General features: G+C 42.1%; 1 protein-coding gene across 2 annotated transcripts in view; it reads right to left on the bottom strand.

Moving 5' to 3' along the window:
• Positions 1-18,898, bottom strand: part of DOCK2 (dedicator of cytokinesis 2) — a 437,527-nt gene that overhangs the window by 348,396 nt on the left and 70,233 nt on the right. For both annotated transcript variants that reach the window (XM_064376547.1, XM_064376548.1), the window contains exons 18-22: positions 17,311-17,494; positions 17,073-17,170; positions 15,291-15,380; positions 14,107-14,207; positions 12,902-13,036 (exon numbers count right to left, since the gene is read on the bottom strand). In XM_064376547.1, coding sequence (XP_064232617.1) covers positions 12,902-13,036; positions 14,107-14,207; positions 15,291-15,380; positions 17,073-17,170; positions 17,311-17,494 — 608 coding nt within the window. The remainder of the gene's footprint in view (positions 1-12,901; positions 13,037-14,106; positions 14,208-15,290; positions 15,381-17,072; positions 17,171-17,310; positions 17,495-18,898) is intronic.

Raw genomic sequence — 18,898 nt, 5'->3', positions numbered from 1 at the left:
CACGAGTTCTGTGTTAGTGAGCCAAGGGGAGAAAGTGGTTCTAGAAGGAGATGTCAGTAGAATAAAATGCTGCGATTCGTGCTATTTAGGATATTCTTAATTGTTAGCACAACAGTATTATTACCTGTGACTCATTCACAAAATTAGTTATTGTTTTGTTTTGAAATGGGGTCTCAATCTGTCACCCAGGCTAGAATGCAGTGGTGCAATCTCAGCTCACTGCAACCTCTGCCTCCCAGGTTCAAGCGATTCTCCTGCCACAGCCTCCTGAGTAGCTGGGACTACAGACTATGCCACCATGCCTGATTAATTTTTATATTTTTAGTAGAGATGGTGTTTCACCATGTTGCCCAGACTAGTCTCAAACTCTGGAGCTCAGGTGATCCTCCCGCCTCAGTCTCCCAAAGTACCAGGATTACAGACATGAGCCACCACACCAGGCTCAAAACATGTTTAATTATAGCCAAGCTCTTCATATTATCACTCAGGTGGCACTCAAGACATGCAAGTTTGCCCTTCCTTCAAGAATGTCCACCTGATAGGATCTCAGGAAAAAGATAATTAATTCTCTTTAGCCCAGCAAATTATACTTTGGGAGAACATTCTTCTGAGGAAAGTACACTTATGCACAAGAATGTACCTGGGCACAATGACTGCTAACAATCACATCAAATGGCTTTGACAGCATCTATTACTTTGGGGAATAAGGGTTTGCATTAGTCCATTTTCATGCTGCTGATAAAGACATATCTGAGACTGGGCAATTTACAAAAGAAAGAGGTTTAATGGACTTACAGTTCCAAGTGACTGGGACGCTTCACAATCATGGTAGAAGGCAAGAAGGAGCAAGTCATGTCTTACATGGATGGCAGCAGGCAAAGAGAGAGCTTGTGTAGGAAAACTACGGCTTTTAAAACCATCAGATCTCATGAGACTCATTCACTATCATGAGAACAACACAAGAAAGACCCACCCCCATAATTCAATCACCTCCCATCAGGCTCCTCCCACAACAAGTGGGAGTTGTGGGAGTTATAATTTAAGTTGAGATTTGGGTGTGGACACAGTCAAACCATATCAGGGTCTTTAGACCCATTCATTAACACAGCATTGAGAAGTGGCAAGGCTGGGTGTGGTGGCTCATGCCTGTACTCTCAGCACTTTGGGAGGCTAAGGAAGGAGGATCACTTGAGGCCAGAAGTTCAAGACCAGCCTCAACAACATAGTGAGAGTGCATCTCCACAAAAATTTTAAAAATTAGCTGGGCATTAGTCCTAGCTACTTGGGAGGCTGAAATGGGAGGATCACTTGAGCCCAAGAGTTCAAGGCTACAGTGAGCTGTGATCATGCCTGTACTTCAGCCTCTGCAACAGAGCAAGACCCTCTCTCTAAAGAGAGGGAGAGGGAGAGGGAGAGGGAAAAGGAGAGGGGTGGAGAGAGAGAGAGAGAGACAGGAGAGAGGGAGGAAGGGAGAGAGAGAGAGAGAGAGAGAGAGAGGCAGGGGGTAGCTATAATCATATACTTAAAATTAAAAAAAAAAAAAACTTGTTCAAAACTGTAACCAAAAATTCATGGTGGCTGAAACATAAATGGCTCTTAAAAATAGTAAATGTGGTGACTGTAGAACAAAAATGCTTAACAGAGTTGGGAGATTTCAAGAACTCTAGGGATTACTCTGATTTGAGGAAACACAGGGTGTCTGTCCTTCATCTAGCCTGATTAAAGAATAGACAGTTTATGTCCTGTGTATCTTACATGAGGTAACTAAAGAGGCTTGTGGGGGTTACGACACACATGTGGTCCATGACACAAACCTTCTTGTCACCCAAGTATTATAGCATGCTACCTGACATGCAAGCATTTTCAGTAAATGCCCTCTGAGGACTTTGCAATGCGCCTAGAAAAATCCCTGCATGGCAGCCTCTGTCTCACTCTCCAAATCATCTTTCTACTGTTCTCCCCTATTCTCACCATACGTCCCCCAGCACCAGTCTTCTCTAACTTTCTGAAAAGCTTCACCCTCTAAGAGTGCTTGCTCATAGCTTTCCTCCCTGTACCTCCTCCTCCCATCCAGCCCTCGCATGGCTGACTCATTTGCATCTTTCATATCTCAGTTTAAATGTCACATTTTCAGAGCTGGGAGCAGTGACTCATCCCTGTAATCCCAGCACTTTGGGAGGCTGAGGGAGATCATCTGAGGTCAGGAGTTCGAGACCAGCCTGGCCAACATGGCAAAACCCCATCTCTGCTAAAAATACAAAAATTAGCTGGGCATAGTAGCACACCTACAGTCCTAGCTACTCGGGATGCTGAGGCAGGAGAATCGCTTAAACCAAGGAGGCAGACGCTGCAGTGAGCCTAGATCATGCCATTGCACTACAGCCTGGGAAACAAAGTGAGACTCCACCTCGAATGAATGAATGAATGAATGAATGAATGAATGTATGTCACATTTTCAGAACTTTCACAATAACACTCTGAGGTAATCCCCACTCCAGACAAGGAAACTAAGGCCCAGAGGTGAAGTGACTTTACCCAAGGTCACAGTCACTGGGATTCAAACCCAGGCAGTCTGGCTCCAGAGCCTCCTCAGTCACCACTCTGCTATACTCCATACCCTGCTGCCCCCTCTCCCCCTACTCCTGTCTCAGCCACACACTTCCTTATTCCTTCACTGGCATTTATTACCATTTGAAAAGACTTGGTTTATTCATGTCTTTATGTTTCTCTATCTCCCCCAGTATAATATAAAGGCAGCATGAAGCAGACATTACATCTGTCTTATTCACTGTAGTCTCCTAGCATAGAACAAGGCCAAACAGTAAGACTCAAAAGTGATGACTAAATAAACAAATGAATGAATGAAATCAATGTGTCTCTGTAGCAGGCTATATGTCTCTCCTATATGTAGGAGAGTTGATCTGGCAGGTAGAGGGACCAGCTTAGACACTTGAAGGACAATGACCGTATGTGCCTCATGATGAAGTCCTTTTCAATCTTCCTTCCACCCCAAAGACACAATAAATAGCAACCCCAACAAGTGAGCAATATATTATTTTCTACTAAGGAAACAAATTCTCCTTCGGGGTGATGCCTGCCTCAAGTACATTTGACAAAGATCACGAAGTACATCTAGTCATCCCAACTGCACTTCGCATCCCTGACAATTGTGTTAGCATGGCGAATTTCACCCCTCTGGCAAACTACACCCTTCTTATCCAGGATGTTCATATTTCGTTACAGGGAATTTGCTAACACAGTTTCTAAATCTACACATTTATTCAGTAAATTTCCTCTCCCACCCAAGTCATTCTCTGAACAACCATCAGCCTCAGCATTTGACAGGAACAGCCATTTTTGCTCTCAGGCAAGGGTTCAACCAGCAATCTAGCTCCCAGATTTCCAATAAGGAGTTAATGATCAGAGGAAATCGTTTACTGGTTCAACCTAAAAGAATGAATATCTGTGTTCTCCATGGCTTTTCCCTTAATGGTCTAACAGATTACCCTCGTTCAGGCGCCATTTAAACAGAGGTAGAAGCAGACAAGACCAGTGTCCTATGCTTTGCTGTGAGCGAAGTATAAAACTTCCCTCAAATTCTGAAGGATGGACAAGGGGAAGTCAGTCTAGGAATATACCCTGGAAAAGGACAGTCCAAATGTAGGTAATTCACAAACAGATAAGAGGAAGTCAAATACACTTCAAACCCTGACCCCTCTGCTTGCTTTGATGGCCTCTGGACTAGATATGAGGAAATATGCTAAGCTCTGGGAAAGGGTTGGCTAACTTAACAATGCAAAATATCATGCCACTGATCAGTTTCCAGTCCCAAGACCTCCCTGTAGCATCTGACACTGCCGACACTCCCTCCTTGAAACACTCTCCTTCCTGGTTCCTGGAATGGCAGTCCTTTCTGCTTGTTATCTTATGTCCTTAATCCAGCTTTCAGTGGGACCCTCTTTTCACCCATCCCTTCAATGGCCTGACTCCCTGGGTTTCATTCTGAGTTTTGTCGTATTACTCACATTGAGCTATAGCTTCAAATATCTCTTTGGATCAGTTTCCACCAAAACTGTGTCTCCATTCTCCTGAACTCCAAATCTGTATCTAACTGCCTGCTGTACATTTTCATCTGGCTCTGCCAATAAACACCTCAAACATTTTATGTCCCCAATCCAATACACTATAAAAACCCACTACTCCCCTGTATTTCTCATGCTGGTTTGCAATGCCAGGGCAAATGGACCAGAAAGTCCAGAGTCAGATCATCTGGCTTGGCCCTCTCCTTGAACTCCACGCCTATATTCAATTAGTTCTGGCCATCCCCCATCTGTAAACCCTTATCTTCTTCCTCTCGTCTTCTCCAGCACCACCGTGACTATCTTAGTTCAAGAGCTCTTGCCTGGATGATTACAATAGCTTCACCACTGATCGTCCATCTACATCTCTTGCTTTCTATACCATCTTCCACAAGCTAACCTTTCATTCCTAGTACTCTATCTAAAATGTGAATCTAATCATGTTAATCCCCTGCTTTAAAACTTCAGTGACTCCTCACTGCCAAAAGCAGCAGTTTCCAAACTGCTCCTAGGGGAAAATTTTTTTTTTCATTTTAAGCATGAAACTCAATAGACGCTTATTTATTTATAAATGATATCCATCTACGAGTCCAAATTAAGTGTGTATAAGTTTAATTTCTTCATGTGAGATAAAATAATTTTAATATTTTATGTGATCCCAGTGGATTAGTGTGTACACCCACTGGAGCACTCATATGTGCTCTCTAAGAATAAAAGGTAGGATCTACGTCAAAATGCCCCTGCATACAGGATGACGTCAAGATGCTGGGTCTGACATTCAAGGTGTTTCACAACCTAGCTTCAAGCCACCTCTCCAGATGCATCAGGCCCCCTCTACCACCACGGCTTCATCCACTGGCTACTCTTCTCCACAAATGTGCTGTTCATGTGTGGGCACAGCGTAGCAGCAAGAACCTCAGCTTGGGTGTCAGATCCCTCCCTGCCGACGTCTAGAGTGTGACCTGGAGTCACTTTCTGTACCTTTCTGAGCCTCATTTTCTCTTTTATATAATGACCATAATAATACTTATGCTTTGCAGGGTTGTTGCATCAAGTGAGGTAGATTGAAAAGCCATGCAGGACCAAGCACAGCGAAGAGGCTTAATAAATGATACCAAAGAGTAGCAGGAGTCATTGGAAGTTCTATTTCATAGGTCGTATTTAGAATTTTGGGGTCTCTTTTCTCCCATGGGCTGGCTCTTAATTTTTATTATTATTATTATTTTTTGAGACAGGGTCTCACTCTGTTGCTCAGGCTGGAGTGCAGCGGTGTGATCTCAGCTCACTGCAACCTCCACCTCCTGGGTTCAAGCGATTCTCCCACCTCAGCCTCCCCAGTAGCCACTGTGCCCAGCTAGGCTGGCTTCTTAAATACCTTTCAATGCCTAGTTTGAAACATCACCTCCTCTGAGAAGAATTACTGATCCTCCCAAGGTAGAGTTTGCCATTCAAATCTGTCTGCACCCCAAGAACCATTTCCAGGCCTCCACTGTGATACTGCATCACTGATCATTGCTGATCCCAGGGATCTGTGATTTGATTGCTGGGATGTAGGCTTATCTTGCCCACGACATTGCCAATACTTGAGGAAGGCTGGCTTACCAATTTCAGAGTCCCCAGGACCTAACAAAGTGCCTAGCACATAATAGGTGCCCAATAAATGTTTACTAATATTTCCATAGGCAAAGGGAAAAGAGAACTATTTAAAAGCTCATGCATATGCACAATTTCATGTTATAGTCAGGCAACTTAACAGTTGACAAACCACTTTCACATATGTTCATGAGAAAGGCTGTTTAGCTTTCTCCAAGTACTGCAGCAACTCATAAAATAAATAATAAATTAAAGAGAAGTCACTGTTTGATGATATCCTTTTGGTGACAGCTTTCTCTTTCATCTTGATCTGATGCCAAGTTAATGCTATCATAAAACAGTTCCATTAACTGCAATTGTTCAGTTTACTAAGCCATTACTGTCATGAAAAAGTGAAATTATATTCAAAACAGAACACAGAGGCTTACATAGAAATAAATGGCATTAACATGCAAACAAATTACATGCAGAATAAACAGGAATCGCAATGTCACAGGCATTTCAGCTCATGCTCAGCATAAACAGATGATTACATTTTAATATTTATTCATACATAAACAATAAAAACAAATCACACTGGCAAGTACCTTTGAGTTAAATTCATATTTGTTTCAAAAGGCAGAAGCTTATGTGCGCCCTCCACTGCAGGCTACATTGACTAGCCTTGAGCTTGATTCAGACAATCTTGCTAACTTATTCACAACCTAGAGGGTGAACTACTACATAATATTTACATAGGAAGAAACTGAGCTGGTGGGAGGGGATAAGGTGGAGGTTGATCAGCAGGGTGGCACAGAATAAAGAAGGATGCAAATAAGGGGGAAAAAGGCAATAGAAAGTACCAGAGAGCTGGTGTCTGGGTTCTGATCATTGATGCTAAAGGCAATTAGAGAAAGGGTAGTCATGTTCGGCCCTGGGTGAGGTAAGCTAGACTGGAGGTGTCACTGCAGCTGAGAACTATGCTCCTAAAATGCCCTTGTTAATGAAGTGGCAGCTGCGGTGCAGGCCCATGGCACTGTGCACACCATGGCAGGCTTTCTCAGCTCTCGGGTGAAGGGAGCAGGATGAAGCTTCCCGGTGCTGAAGCTCCGATCAGAACACAGAGTGCAATTTTTCTCTCCCTAATCAGTGACTTGTTTCCAAGGAGTATGAGCTCACCTGGCCTGCCTTATGTCAATTTTTCTTTATTCATTCCCTGGGGATGAAGAGAAAGTCAGTTGCCTGGATAGCTTCTCCTGCTCCAGCTCATCTTTTTTTTTTTTTTTCCTGAATTCCTACTACACTTAGGGATGGTACCATGCATCCTAGCACTAAAACCCAAGCAGCTGTGTGCCTCTCAGCAGCCCCTGATGGCACTCAGTACATCAACCCCTCCAGTCTGAGTCACCCTCTCTCAGAACAGCCCCTCAACATGGTCAGTCAGACTTCACACTTGCATGGCTCAGAAAAATGATCAGGTTCTCACATTTGCTTAATCAGATGAGGCAGACTGCAAAGCCTCATTCTACTATATGTCGTAGCCATGTGATCGTTGAGCTTGAATGTAAGCCTCAGTCTCCTTCTTTGTAAAAGAGGGCTAGAAATGGCGTCCAATTTCATACTTAATGAGTGCTTACTACGTTCCAGTTGCCTTAGCGTACCTCAGTGCACAAAACAGTCAAAGGTTCCTGTCCTGATGGAGCTGACATTCCAGTAGGAAAAAGACAGTCAACAAAAGCATAATTATTATATAGTGTGCTGTGTTTAGTTCTATGGGGAGAAAAAAAGACCAAGAGGAGGAGGGAAATCAGCAGTGCCTACATAGGACAGGGGTTGCAGTTTTAAATAGGGTAGTAAAGAAGATGTTTGAGCAAAGATATAAAAGTGGTGAGGGAGTTAGCAAACAGATCTGGGGAAGGGCGCAAAGGCCTTTAAGTAAGGCAGGAGCTTGAGCCACAGCAAGTCCAGTGTGGCTGGCACAAAGTGAGTGAGGAGCAGTAGGAGACAAAGTCAGAAAACGGGGTCCTCTGTAGAATTTTTGTGAAGACTGCTGGAGATAATACATGAATAACCATGAACACTGGCTATGTCACCAGCACTGTGCTAGTAAGTACCTTACATCCATTGGGCTCATTTATTCTGTACAACAACCCAGTATGGTAGGCACTGTTTTATTTAAATTTATTTATTATACTTTAAGTTCTGGGGTACATGTGCAGAACATGCAGGTCTGTTACCTAGGTATACATGTGCCATGGTGGTTTGCTGCATCCATCACCCCATCATATACATTAGGTATTTCTCCTAACGCTATCCCTTCCCTATCCCCCAACCCCCTGCTATCCCTACCCTAGCTCCCTACCACCCGACAGGCCCCAGTGTGTGATGCTCCCCTCCCTGTGTCCATGTATTCTCATTGTTCAACATCTACTTATGAGTGAGAACATGCAGTGTTTGGTTTTCTGTTCTTGTGTCAGTTTACTGAGAATGATGGTTTCTAGCTTCATCCGTGTCCCTGCAAAGGACATGAACTCATTCTTTTTTATGGTTGCATAGTATTCCATGGTGTATATGTGTTACATTTTCTTTATCCAGTCTATCATTGATGGGCATTTGGGTTGGTTCCAAGTATTTGCTATTGTGAACAGTGCCACAATAAATATGTGTGCATGTGTCTTTACATTAGAATGATTTACAATCCTTTGGGTATATACCCTGTAATAGGATTACTGGGTCAAATGGTATTTCTAGTTCTAGATCCTTGAGGAATTGCCACACTGCCTTTCACAATGGTTGAACTAATTTACACTCCCACCAACAGTGTAAAAGCATTATTTCTCCACATCCTCTCCAGCATCTGTTGTCTCCCGATTTTTTAATGATCGCCGTTCTAAACAGGCCTGAGATGGTCTCTCAATGTGATTTTGATTTGCATTTCTCTAATGACCGGTGATGATGAGCTTTTTTTCATATGTTTGTTGGCTGCATAAATGTCTTTTGCAGACACTTTTGGAAAGTGTCTGTTCATATCCTTCACCCGCTCTTTGATGGGGTTGTTGTTTTCTTGTAAATTTGTTTAAGTTCTTTGTAGATTCTGGATATTAACCTTTGCCAGAGGGTAGATTGCAAAAATTTTTTCTCATTCTGTTGGTTGCCAGTATGACTGTGTTACATATGAGGAGACTAAGCTTTGGGGAGATTAAATAATTTGCCCAAGGTTGTAAATGCTAGTAAATATAATGGCAAGATTCAAACTCAGAATTCACAACCAGGCAGCTTTGGCTCTATGAGCCAAACTGCAGCTGTCAGTTTCTCATAAGCAAATGAGCTGGAACTGGGGCTGGTAAAGGAGGAGTTTGTGGAAGGCAGGAGATCAGGGTTAAATGGAGAAGTGGGAAGAAGCAAGACCCAAATAAGCAGGTCTGTAATAATAGCAGAAGACAGGATGCAAAGGAAAACGAGGCATAGCAAGCAAGGACCAGAGATCAGGGCACAACGGCTGCTCTGGCCAGAAGGGCCTGACCACATTCACAGAAGGAAATGAGAGCTACAAACAGAATCAGGACCACCCAGTGGGAGCCAGCAGCAGACCAAGGTGAATTTCTGGAGCCAGGAGAGTCCCACATCGTGGTCCTCAAAAAGCACAGACACCTGGTAAAAGTTATCCCTGCCTCCAGAGAAATAAACAGTAAGACATGCTTAGGAGAGTACGAGCAGTAAGTCAAATTTTAAGCTTGAATCAAGACACTGTAATTTCTTAATAAATCTGAGTTTTTGAAAAAAGCACCCTGCTGTTTCTCCTAGGTGAAAACATGATATCAAGTACCAGACATTGCATAGAGCACTTTGTACCAATAATCTCATTTCATCATCAAAACACGATGAACTGGTTTATCCGCATTTATAGATGAGGATACTGAGGCTCAGAGAGGCTGATTCAACCACTAAGCCAGGGACTTACAGGGGCAGAGATACCATTCCACCCAATGTCTGTCCTGCATGAACATGTACTCATAACTATTACTCCACACTGCCTCCTGCTCTCTAATCTGGGGCAGCATGAGGATTTTTGAGAAGCAGAGGCAAGTGGGAACAACTCCCATTGGAGCACCGTGTTCTGATTCCTCTCCCTTTTAGAGAGTTATCTTAACTCTGCAGTCTCATTCTCTGTGCCTGCCAGCAGGAAAGGGAGCTGCTCAGTGTCCATCGCATAGAACAGGGAAGCACTGTCTGCTCCAAACTCTGTAATTCCACAAGCTCAGAAACCTTGGGGCTCCACACAGTTGCTTGTCTGAGCTTCAGGATTAAAGGCACTGCAAGGGGCTTTGTAAAGAAGCTGAATCCTAGATTATCACTTCAACTCTTTCTGAATGTTCCTCATGATGCTCTTTACCTCCCAGGAGCTCAGTCATTCTACAAAAATATACTGGAATTGGACATATTTATGGCCACTCAGCATCTTTCGGATACAATTCTTGTAATTTAGGAGTTATTGATAAGCCTGCCTCCCTGTGGCAGAAGCTAGAACATGCTCTGCCAGCTTCCTTTGCAGCTACAGCACCAGCACATATACACCATAGAATATTATGCAGCCATAAAAAAAGGATCAGCCCAATCAGAGACACATGATCCAGACTTTGACTCAGGAGCTAGTGACACAAGAAGTGTGGGACAGGGAACTCACTTTCTTTTTTCCTTGGCTATAGATAGAAATGAATCCTCCTGAAAAATATAATAAAATAAAAATTCCACCCCTTTTCAACATGACTCTTCTTCCCTTACCCAACTACACCTTGCATACTAACATAGGAAAATCCTTAGCCATTGCAAATGTTGCTGTGCAGTATGTACAAAAATAATGGCAAGAGAACAAATAATGGGAGCTAGATCCATTGCAGTTATGCAAGTGGGGAAAGAGAATAAAGGACTAACAGAAAACAGACATACAATGCCAGATACAATTAGCCCCAAAGCAGTAATTATATTCTGATTTCCCAACAGCTGGGTTAGAAATCTCAAAGCATTGAAACTTCTGTTTTCTAGTTTCCCACAAAAGATGCCCCCTCATATGGAGAAATACCCCAATTGCTTTCCAATGCCCTAAAGGCTCCTCTAGGGAACAGATCCTTGCTAAAGATTCTAAAAAGAACAAGACACAAAACCTACCTTCTCCTAGCATGAGGTCCTAGACCTTCTTTGTAGGTCAGGCTAGATTTCTGTTCATGAGGAAAGATTCAAGATTAGGCTTGGGTTCCTTTAGAGACATCTCTCCTGATCAAATGTCAGTGATGTGCTGCTGTATGCTATTCTAGGGATACAGCAAGGAATAACAGATCACCCTGCTCCTTAATAAGCCAAAAGTCACTTAGCATTTAGCATTATAGCAGCACTGAATTTACACCAGTTAAAGAGTTAGGGGTTCTACCAGATGACATACCTTGAGGCAGAGAAGAACAAAACCAATGCACAAATGTATTTTGTCCAAGTAGATGGAAGAGACAAAAACTACAGATGTAAGACATAAGAGAGTTATCCTGGCTGGGCATGGTGGCTCATGCCTGCAATACCAGCACTTTGGGAGGCCGAGGCAGGCAGATCACAAGGTCAGAAGATCAAGACCATCCTGGCCAACATGTTGAAACCCCATCTCTACTAAAAATACAAAAAAATTAGCTGAGTGTGGTGGTGTGCGCCTGTAGTCCCAGCTACTAGGGAGGCTGAGGCAGGAGAATTGCTTGAACCTGGGAAGCGGAGGTTGCAGTGAGCTGAGGTCACGCCACTGCACTCCAGCCTGGCCCCTGGTGACAGAATGAGACTCTGTCTCAAAAAAAAAAACTCTCAAACTTGGAAGAATATCCAACTAAGACTTGACTAAATGACATGCAGAGGAATTTGAAACAGACGTTTCACTTTCAGAATAACCTAAGTACATTTGTTCCGTGGCATGGTTCAAGACACTCACATCTTTCTATTCATCACTGAAATCTCAAAGACTGTTTTAAGAGAATCCCAAATGATTGCCTGTTTCTGATGCATTGTCAAGTACAAAGCTTTAGCAGCCCATTCATTTCACTGTCATGATCACAATCACAATGATGGGTTTTTTTTGTTTGTTTGTTTGTTTTTTAGTCAGAGTCTTGCTTTGTTGACCAGGCTACTTCAAGTTTCTTTTGAGAAGTCATCTCTCCGACATATCAAGTTCACACTGTAAGTGGCCAACCTGGCCATGGCTCCAGGAATGCACACATGACCACAACTACACAAGACCCAAGACAGTTCTGGCACAGGATCTTGCTAGGACAACAAGGAATGAAGAGTTGCTTCCACCAGTAGAAAGTAAACTTGAAGATTCTAGTGGCCTCTGAATCGAAAAATGTGCCTCATAAGGCAATCAACAAAAGGAAAGCAGGGTCCAGATCTAGACAGATAGAGACTATCCCAGTAACACTGAGCATCTGAACTCAGCCATGCCTAAGGCCAACTACCACCTTGATTTTTCAATGATGTGAAATAAAGTCTCGTTTCTCTCTAAGTCAGTTTCAGTTGAGTGTTCTTTGTTTGTACTGATAAGAATCCAGACAATACTCTCTTTGTATGTTTTTCTTATTTTCCATCACACACAACCAGCCTGATCACACACACAAACAATCCTCTACCTAGCTTTGCCTTATGGCCAGGATGAACATGAATTGCTCTTTTGTAGATTGTATTTGAATGCCTCCATCTTCAAAGCCCTTCAAAAAGGCAGCTGACCTCATGATACTGACCATCAAAATCTTCTAAGGTACTCTAATGCATCAGCTCACTTTTTGGGTACATGGATCTCAAGGACAGACAGGTCAACTGCAAATACCAGCTCATCAGCCATGTACAACCTACAAGCCATCAAAATCCCTGAGTTGTGCCCTTCCTGCTCCCAGCCCCTCTAACATTGAATATAGATTCCTGGAAGATGTTCATCATATTTCAGATCAAATGAAGAATGTTAGATGAAACACAAAAGAGCCTCAAATCACATTTACTGGATAAAACATAACTCTGCAACATGTTAAGATTTCTTTTATTTTCCCAAATGAACTTAGAGGGTATGATTATTACATATTCATAACTCTCTCGGTTGGATTCTTGAGCTGTTTTTGATCGACAGCTGGTTATAATTTTTTAAATGAGTTTCTCCTACAGTAAAAATGCTATTGTATCCCAGAGGAATTGCAGAGCTAATCAATCACTCTTACATAACAAGTACTCACTGTGAAAATAATGTCCTCGACCGAACGATGAACTTGAACACATATTCCAAAGCCTTCAAGGTTCTTAGGATTGGCTCACATTGCTCCCCTCTGCTGGAGGTATCCAAGTAAGTCTTCAGTACTGTCATCAATTTCCTGAAAAGGGATAATATTTTCAAAATACATCTCTTTCATCATGGTAATTAATTCGCTGAGTAAATTATAAGGCATTCAATCAAAGGTTAAAGGTGGTAGTAGAGCCAGCTCACTCATTGTAAGCATAAAAATAACTGTGTAAAAATTATATTTATTTCAGGGAATGAATAAGTATTTCCTTCTCATAAAAAGCCAGCAAAGAAACAAATAGGGAGGAAAAAAAATGTCTTGACTAGGAAAACTAGTCACAATCAGGCTACGAGTGGGAATAATGGTGGCAATAATGTCTTCTTTTTCAGCCTTTTCTTTCTATAAAACATGTTCTCATAATATCACAGAACTCTAAGTTTACTTAGGAACTTTCTATGTTTCTCCTTTACCATAGGGCGGACTTCAAATTACTTGGCCTGCCTTTCAAGGCCCTTCCTACACCCAAGCCAGACTGAGCTACTTGGCATGAGTATATGTACACTTTCTTCTCTGTAGCTTTTTTTGTGGGGAGAAGACGAGTCTCACTCTGCCACCTAGGCTGCAGTGCAGTCGTGTAACCTCTGCTCACTGCAATCTCCACCTCTCAATTCAAGTGATTCTCCTGCCTTTCTGTAGCTAGGATTACAGGTGCCCACCACCATGCCTGACTAATTTTTGTATTTTTAGTAGAGACTGGGTTTCACCATGTTGGCCAGGCTGGTCTCCAACTCCTGATCTCAGGTGATCTGCCCACCTTAACCTCCCAAAGTGCTGGGATTACAAGCACGAGCCACTGCACCTGTTCTTCTCTGTAGCCTTTGAGTCCTGGTGTCTACTCAAGATCTGAGAGCTCACTAGCTGAATGGATGAATGAGCACTTCCAGGTACCACTGCCACTGTAAGGTATTCATCCAAACCTATGGGTATTCCACATTTTTACTGATATCCAGATAACCCAAGCATGGGTTGGATTTTGTCAGAGAATGGACAGCTCACACAGATTAGTGACAAAAGGGAATTATTCGAGTTCCTTTGCCCTAGGCATCCTGGCAGGGCAAGAAGGTGGTGGACAAGAAGTTCCCATGTGCACAATTACTTACTTGTAAGCCAAGGTTGCACTGAAATGCTGTTGGATGTAAGCCTCCAGAACGGTGTTGAAATGTTGAAATTTCCGGTCTGCAATGAGTCCTATTATGTAGATCTGAGGAATATGCAAGAGAGCAGTATTTTCAGGGCAAACCCAGGCCAGGAAGCCATCTTTACCTGGCATAATTCAACCCCTATCAAAATTCTTTGCTCAGAAATTAGCTTACTAATACATAGTGAGTCCTTTTTATTAAGGTAGCATCTTCCCAGAAAAGTGTTTCATGAAGTATGCTGCAGGGTGTTATAAGATGAAAAGGATTTAATGGCCAAATAAGTTTGAGAAATGTCAGGTTATCATCATTAGACTGTCTTCCTTATTGCAAAACTTTCCAGAATCTTTGATATACTTACATACATTGTGAATCTCTAAAGGGTCATGCAACATTCAGCACTTCCCTAAATTAATTAATCAAAGTATGTTTTTGTCATGAAGCATCTTTTCTTAGCGCTAGCATTCTAGGGTACTCTCTGGGGAAACACTTGATTAAGCCACAGTTGTCTCTCAATAACCTCTTTAAAAATGCAAATATCCATGACACAAGGGGTTAACACATGAAAACTTTGTTGGGCACTGATTCCCTAATGCAGATGTTTATTTTGCATTATGTTTATTTTGACATAACTCTGAGAGAATCTGAGTCAAGATAGGGAGGAGACAAAAAGATCATAAAAGAGGACTAAAGGAAGGAAGATCTGAATGGTATAGCATCATGAAAGGTTCTGGGTGGGTATGAGAAATGTAATGATTAGTGAGTTGGAGGAAATTGGGAGTAGAAGATGAAAGGAAAGAAGCTAGGAAACATTTTGAGTGTTTTACAACCTAGCCAGGAACTAGCTCCTAACATTCATGGAAAGCAAAAGCAATCATTCATGGAATCCAGCCTTATGTACCTTCAGTCAGTGTCAATCTGATACCAGCATTTAAAATTCCCCTGTCATCCACCATCCCTCATGCTTTCAAATGAACTGGCAAGAAACAAAAGGAAACAGCAGCTCACTGTTGGTCTTATTGCCAAACATTACAACATCTCAAAAGAATTCATGAAAAAGGCCATGAGTGTCAAGAGTTCTCAGTATTTTCACAGTAAGACACACCCTAATGCCTGTTGTCACTAGACACTTTTCCCCTCTCTCTTACCAAGGCATCAAAGACGAGGATGTCATACTCATCACTTTGAGAATGCTCCATCATGATGTTAAAGAGGGCGTCCAGAGTATCCTGCAGAAACTAGAAGAAATAACAAAGGTTGCACTATTTCAGAAACAAGACAAAGTGCAGGTGACCTGGCAATCCCACTCCTTAGTATCTATCCAAGAGAATGAGAGCACACATCCACCACATGCCATGCTCAATAGGGCTAGAGAAGTTTTACTCACAAGAGTCAGAAGTTAGAGGAACCCAACTGTCCTCCATGTATCCTCAACAGCAGAATGGATACACGGATGGTGGCATTTTCACACTAGAGAATACTAGACAGCTAAACTAAAGTACAAACTACTTTCACAGGCAGCAAGGAGGATGATTCTCACAGGCATTATATTGAGTAAAATACATCAGACACAGAACATACACTCTTTACTGCTCCATTCTTATGAAATTTGAGAGCAGGCAAAAACACGTCTACGATGATGGTAATGAACAGCGATTACCCCAGGGGGATTACTGGCTGAGAAGGGGCATGAGGGAATCTACTATAATGCTAAAAGTGCTCTGTATCTTCATCTGGGTGATGAGTACCTGGTGTGTACATGCTGTATCTATTTCATCATATGTATGCTGCATTTAAATAACAAACTTTTTTTAAAAAAAAGAAAAAAGAATGCAAGAGGGAGACAACAAAAGTCTCATCTCTTCCATGACTTCTCCAAGTTACCAAAAGGCTGTAGACTTTATAGAAGTAGTGTCTGGGTGGTTACTCTGCCATTGCTGAATGAGGTAGATGGGTCAGTGGTATACATTTACAGCATCTGGAAATTCTACCACTGCTTCTCCAGGTAGAGGCAATTAAATAAAACTTGATTTTCCTCCCTCCTAAGGGATGGGTCAATATTTCCTATAATCCCTCAAAACACAGAGTTACCATATAAAGACGTTTAATTTCAGAATTTCTAGTTGTATCATAGAAACAAGATCACCAGGACCATTGGGAAACACTTGTCCCAATTCATAAGGCTGGAGAAAACGGTTGCTTTAATTAGATATGCACTTCAGACACTTTCTATTCTCCACTACCATGTGGATGCAATAATACATCTGACATTTGCATTGTTTTCTGCTTATTTCACTTAAAATGTAAGCCCTGATGTCTTTCCCTTTCTCATCTTTAATACATAATGCTCTCCAAGAAGCAGAAACCAAGAATATTTTTTATTTCTAACAATGATGTGTGGGTAGTACTAAGAGATCATACTATATATATATATATATGCACACACATACATACATATATACATATACATATATAATAAACATATGACAACAAAAATTAGTTACTTTATTGAACTTTGTTTTATATGCTTTGATTTAAATGTTGTGTACTATGTGTAAGAGACTGTTGAGTAAGTTTTAAATATTATCACCTTGAATGCTCATAATAGCCCTGAGAACTATGTCACATTTATAATATTATCACACAAAGTTGGCAAGTGGGAGAGCTGGGATTTACACCCAGGCTCATCTATTTCCAGAGACTGAGCATAACCATTGTTTTCTGGCACCCAACATTCAGTGCCATTGAACCAAGTCACTCTCCTGGATTTCACAATAAAGATTCCTTAAGGCAACTTGGGAGAGTGTGTCCCACTGTCGGAGGAGAAGTTTTCCCAGGTCCTTCAATACTTTGTTTCTCCCCTGAAGCCACCCACAATGGAGAGTTCTGTCACTAGTGTAAGAATACAAACAAAATGAAGCCCCACTGACCTTTACTACTTCTTCTCCATCCACAATCTTCAACTTTTCTAAATTCTCCTGTAGCAGTTGAGGCTTCATACGCCACTTCAGCAAACCCAGCAAGCCCACTAAAATAGAGTCCAGACATTCAGAAGCATCATTACTGGCCTAACTGTCCATATCAGGACCTCCTTGGGCCTGCACGCACATGCACACATGCACACACACACACAATCCCCACAGACACAACTCTTGAGGACCCCATTACCATTCTGAGTGAGCTTGGTGGAGCACACCAGGGTGGAAATGGAGAACACATCCCGGGAGCTGACAGAAAGCCCCCCGACACTGCTGGAGCTCCGGCTCAGGGTGGCCCCCTTGTTTTCCACATGGTATCGGTAAGAAGGAAGGGTCAGGTATGCACTGGCATCCTCCATCTTCTTGCTGTCCCCCTGGAAACAACACTTGGTTACTGCCCCAAGCCAAGGCTCCATGCCCAATGCTGCACAGAGCTTACAGCAGCCAAATTAGACACTGTGAAGTGGAGAGGGCCATAAAGACTGAAGAAAATCATCAGCGAAGCAATAGACATCAGCTGGTGAGGCAGGGTCATTTTTCCACAAAACAGGCAAGAATTCAGATACATTAACAGAAATGGAGTTGATTCTCAAGGTGAAAGCTCTGTGAACCTCACTAATGGCAAAATGAAAAGGGAATTTAAGATTCCCAGACAGTCCATTTTAATTAATCTTTTTTGTTTTTTTGAGATCATAACACATCCTTACCAGCAAAATAAAGAATCTAGCTTAAAGAGGAATTTAATGGCAAAGGCACTAAGTAAGAATGTGCTGGGATGTGGACCCTGTTTTTTCATTCACAGGTCTATTCAATCTTGAATACATTCTTTTGCCTCTTTGTGTCTCATTTTTTTTTTCATGAGTAAACTGAAGATAATCATCATCCCTACTTCCTAGAATACCTGAGCAGATAATGTAGGATAATGCATATAGAATGCACAGCAGAGTGATAGGCATGTAAGTGCCTTGGCATGCTGAAATGAATGACTAGAGGTAGGCATTACAGAAGATAACATTTATCTTACTCTGCACCAGGAGCTGTACCAAGTGTTTTATATGCTTTGGTTCATTTCATTTAAGTCTCATAACAATCATATGAAGCAGATACTGTTACTATGATTAGTCAAGGAAACTGGAACCTAATGGGGGTAAGTAAAAGAAAATTGACTGCAACTGGGCCTCTGCCCCCAAGGAGTTCACAGTCTGTCAGGGAAGAAGGGCTTTCAAGCCAAGAACTCTATGCATGATAAGTGAGAAAACAGAGGCTGAGTAAAGGGAGTTTTCCAGAAAAGTCAGAGAGACTCAGAGAAGAGTACAAGAGTACTATGAGATGAAGCCTTGATGAGGCTGTGTTTGGCATGCATCCCATAGGCAAAAGGGCAATTTCAGCCTACAAGGTTAAGAAAGCCAAGGGCAAGGGTGTGATCCATGAGCTGGGTACTCAACCTTGCCCTACTTCATAGCCATATACTTGCCTCCAGACAGGTGCTGGTAGATGCATTCTGCTGTCATAAGAGGGCATGTGGAAAAGCAGCAGGTAAAACCAGGCAAACACTTCTACACATCTCAAAAACAGTCCAAGTGTCATAATGTACAAATAAAATTCTGCACTCCCTTTATAGTTTAGATGGCCCTTTTGTATGGGTCATCCTATTGGGTTGTCATAAATACTGCCATCACTGCTTAAGATAAAGGAAACTGAGACTCAGGAAGACATGTGAGATGAGTCCAGGCTTAGTCATCAGCAGCATCAGAACTGCAGACTCTAATATTTTTCCA

This window comes from Aotus nancymaae, unplaced genomic scaffold (genome assembly GCF_030222135.1).
Source record: "Aotus nancymaae isolate 86718 unplaced genomic scaffold, 86718_ANA_hifiasm-v0.15.2.pri h1tg000015l_1, whole genome shotgun sequence".
Lineage (NCBI taxonomy): Eukaryota > Metazoa > Chordata > Mammalia > Primates > Aotidae > Aotus > Aotus nancymaae.
This window is presented reverse-complemented; position numbering and strand designations above follow the sequence as displayed.